The 2,500-nt window shown below is 46.8% G+C and overlaps 1 protein-coding gene across 1 annotated transcript in view; it reads right to left on the bottom strand.

Moving 5' to 3' along the window:
- Positions 1–1,628: 1,628 nt before the first annotated feature.
- Positions 1,629–2,500, bottom strand: part of slc38a4 (solute carrier family 38 member 4) — a gene marked incomplete at its 3' end in the record, with an annotated part of 16,689 nt that continues 15,817 nt past the window's right edge. The window contains 1 exon segment of the mRNA XM_079735640.1: positions 1,629–1,658. Within this exon segment, the coding sequence (XP_079591766.1) occupies positions 1,629–1,658 (30 nt within the window).

The raw sequence follows: 2,500 nt of genomic DNA, 5'->3' as shown, positions 1-2,500 counted from the left end.
GGAATGGAAGGAGGCAGGGGACTGGATCACAGCTGGATCACAGAAGGATCAAGTGTCACTGGATCACAATGTTCACTGGATCACAGCAGAATCACGTGGATCTAAGAATAATTGAATCACATGATCACAGGAACATATTTGGGTCCCAGTTGAATCCAATGGTTGCTGAAACACTGGATCACAATGATCAAAAGTGTCACTGGATCACAATGATCACTGGATCACAGATCAACTTCTGGATCAGGGCCTGGAACTCACCAACCAGTGAAGCCCGTTCTAAGTACATACGTCTAAAAGGCACGAATTCTAAGGGACTCAAAATCATTATCGGAGAAAATGAACCAACAAACGACAAAAAAGGCATCAGGGATACGTTTGGTTTCCAGGTCCGTGGACCTGTGCGGTCTGATTATGTGAAGGGTCGGCTTAGCTCAGGAGGTAGAGCAGTTGTCTTGTTACTGAAAGGTTGCTAGTTTGATCCCCAGCTCCTCCTAGGTGAGTGTTGATGTGTCCCTGAGCAAGACACTTAACCCTAACTGCTCCTGACGAGTTGGCTGTCGCCTTGCATGGTTAACTCTGCCGTTGGTGCGTTAATGTGTGTATTAACCGATGTAAGTCTTTTTGGATAAAAGCATCTGCTAAATGCCCTAATTGTACTTGTAAAGTTAAATCAAAACCACAATCTGTGACCTGTGTGTACCTGGTGTGTGAACCAACAGGAGTGGCAACTGGGACCACCCTTCCCGTCTTCAAGTGTCCCCAACATGAAGACACACCACTGTATCTCCATCGACTGGAGACCGTTACAGAAGCTGTCCACAGACGGGGCCATAAATGCCAGTTGTATGATCGGTAAAACCATTTTACAATCCAAAAGACGATATAGATAACAAGATAATCGTATCCATGATTATCATGATTTACAATAATGGAAGATATGTCAAATCGTACGGGTTAGAAATAGGTTAGGTTAGAAATAATTCCAAATTGATATAAATGCGTTTTGGGAACCATGGTGTAATGTCCCCACAGTTCCCAGTACTGTAAAACCAACATTAACAATAATAATACTTAGAATAGTAGCAATGATGATCATATTAATGACGCAAGCTGGTGTTTATCATTACAAAAAGGCATCGTAAAATACATATCACGCACGCACGCAGGCAAACACACGCACGCACGCGTACACAATCTTGTTTAATCCAGTATCCGACTTGATTGCCACTCCATTCAGAGGTATTTGATGGGTTGTATATACACTATATAACCGTTTCTATAGTGTGTGGTCCTGTAGAGCACTGACACCAGCAGAGGTGAGTTTGGAGACTGATTTGGGACGTATATTTATGGAAACATTACAGAAAATGTGCCTTTCTAACAACAACACAAAAGGGCCAAAGAATCTTCCAACTATGACCTTGAAAGAAAACCTTTGGAGTGAAATCTTCAACTCACTTTCAGTTGATCTGGGACCTGTTCTTTAGCTAGCGTCTGTCCTTGACAATTAACTTTTACCTAAAACTGGTTTAAAACAAAGTCCTGGAAAAATTTAGAACGGTTTCACGGCCTCACATCCAAACCATCAGAGAGGGCCTTCTGCAAACTGTTATGTACACACACAACGCCTACAGGGAGAACCTGTACACGTCCAGGCACTGACCAGACCAACAGCCTCAAACAAACCAATGAGAGAAGACTGGCCTCAAAGCCAGATCAATGGTGGACAGGGCAGTTCACCGTAACCGATATCATGGTCAGTTAGTACCAAACCGCTAAACCCACTCAGGCTCTGGATGCCTAAGTGGGCCGGCCGTACAAACGGGGGTTTCTGGGGACTGTGATTAAGTGGGCTAATCTTCAGACTGTACGCAGACGTTGGACATGAACGCTGCCAGGAGAAACAAACGCAAACGGCAGGTCGCCGAGTAGTGTGCTTTGATCGGAGCGTCAGAGGAGGAAGACTTCGGAGGCCCTCTTCCTCACTCCCTTTCGTCTTGTGTTCTTGACGTGGAGGAGGAAGAGGTCTTCGCCCGATGGGGTTATAAATGCATTCGCCGAATCGAGACGTTGATTACATGGAGGACGGCTGACGCCCTGGGTCAGTGCGTTAGTCTCTGTTAAATAGAACCGAGAACCGGAACTCCCGGGCTAGAAGTGCTCTGAGCTCGATGTGGGCTGGTCTCAAGGTCTGGCCTCAGGGTCTGGTCTCAAGGCCTCAAGGTCTGGCCTCAAGGCTTCCAGGTCTGGCCTCAAGGTAGAGGCACTGACAGAGGGGTTCCCAATGACCCCAATCCTGTGTGCAGAATCTACTGTGGGTCTCCGCACGTAAAATACTGTGTGTGTGTGTGTGTGTGGGGTCCCTCTCATAGAGCATCATTGTGGGAGGACGCATTAGGGCGTGGCCCGAGGTTTGACCGACCACGCGACAGCGTCCTTTCAGTCTGTGGCCGCGTCGCTTCACGCACACATGCGTTTAAACGTCAACAACAACAACGCA

This window comes from Pollachius pollachius (genome assembly GCF_949987615.1).
Source record: "Pollachius pollachius genome assembly, chromosome: 4".
Lineage (NCBI taxonomy): Eukaryota > Metazoa > Chordata > Actinopteri > Gadiformes > Gadidae > Pollachius > Pollachius pollachius.
This window is presented reverse-complemented; position numbering and strand designations above follow the sequence as displayed.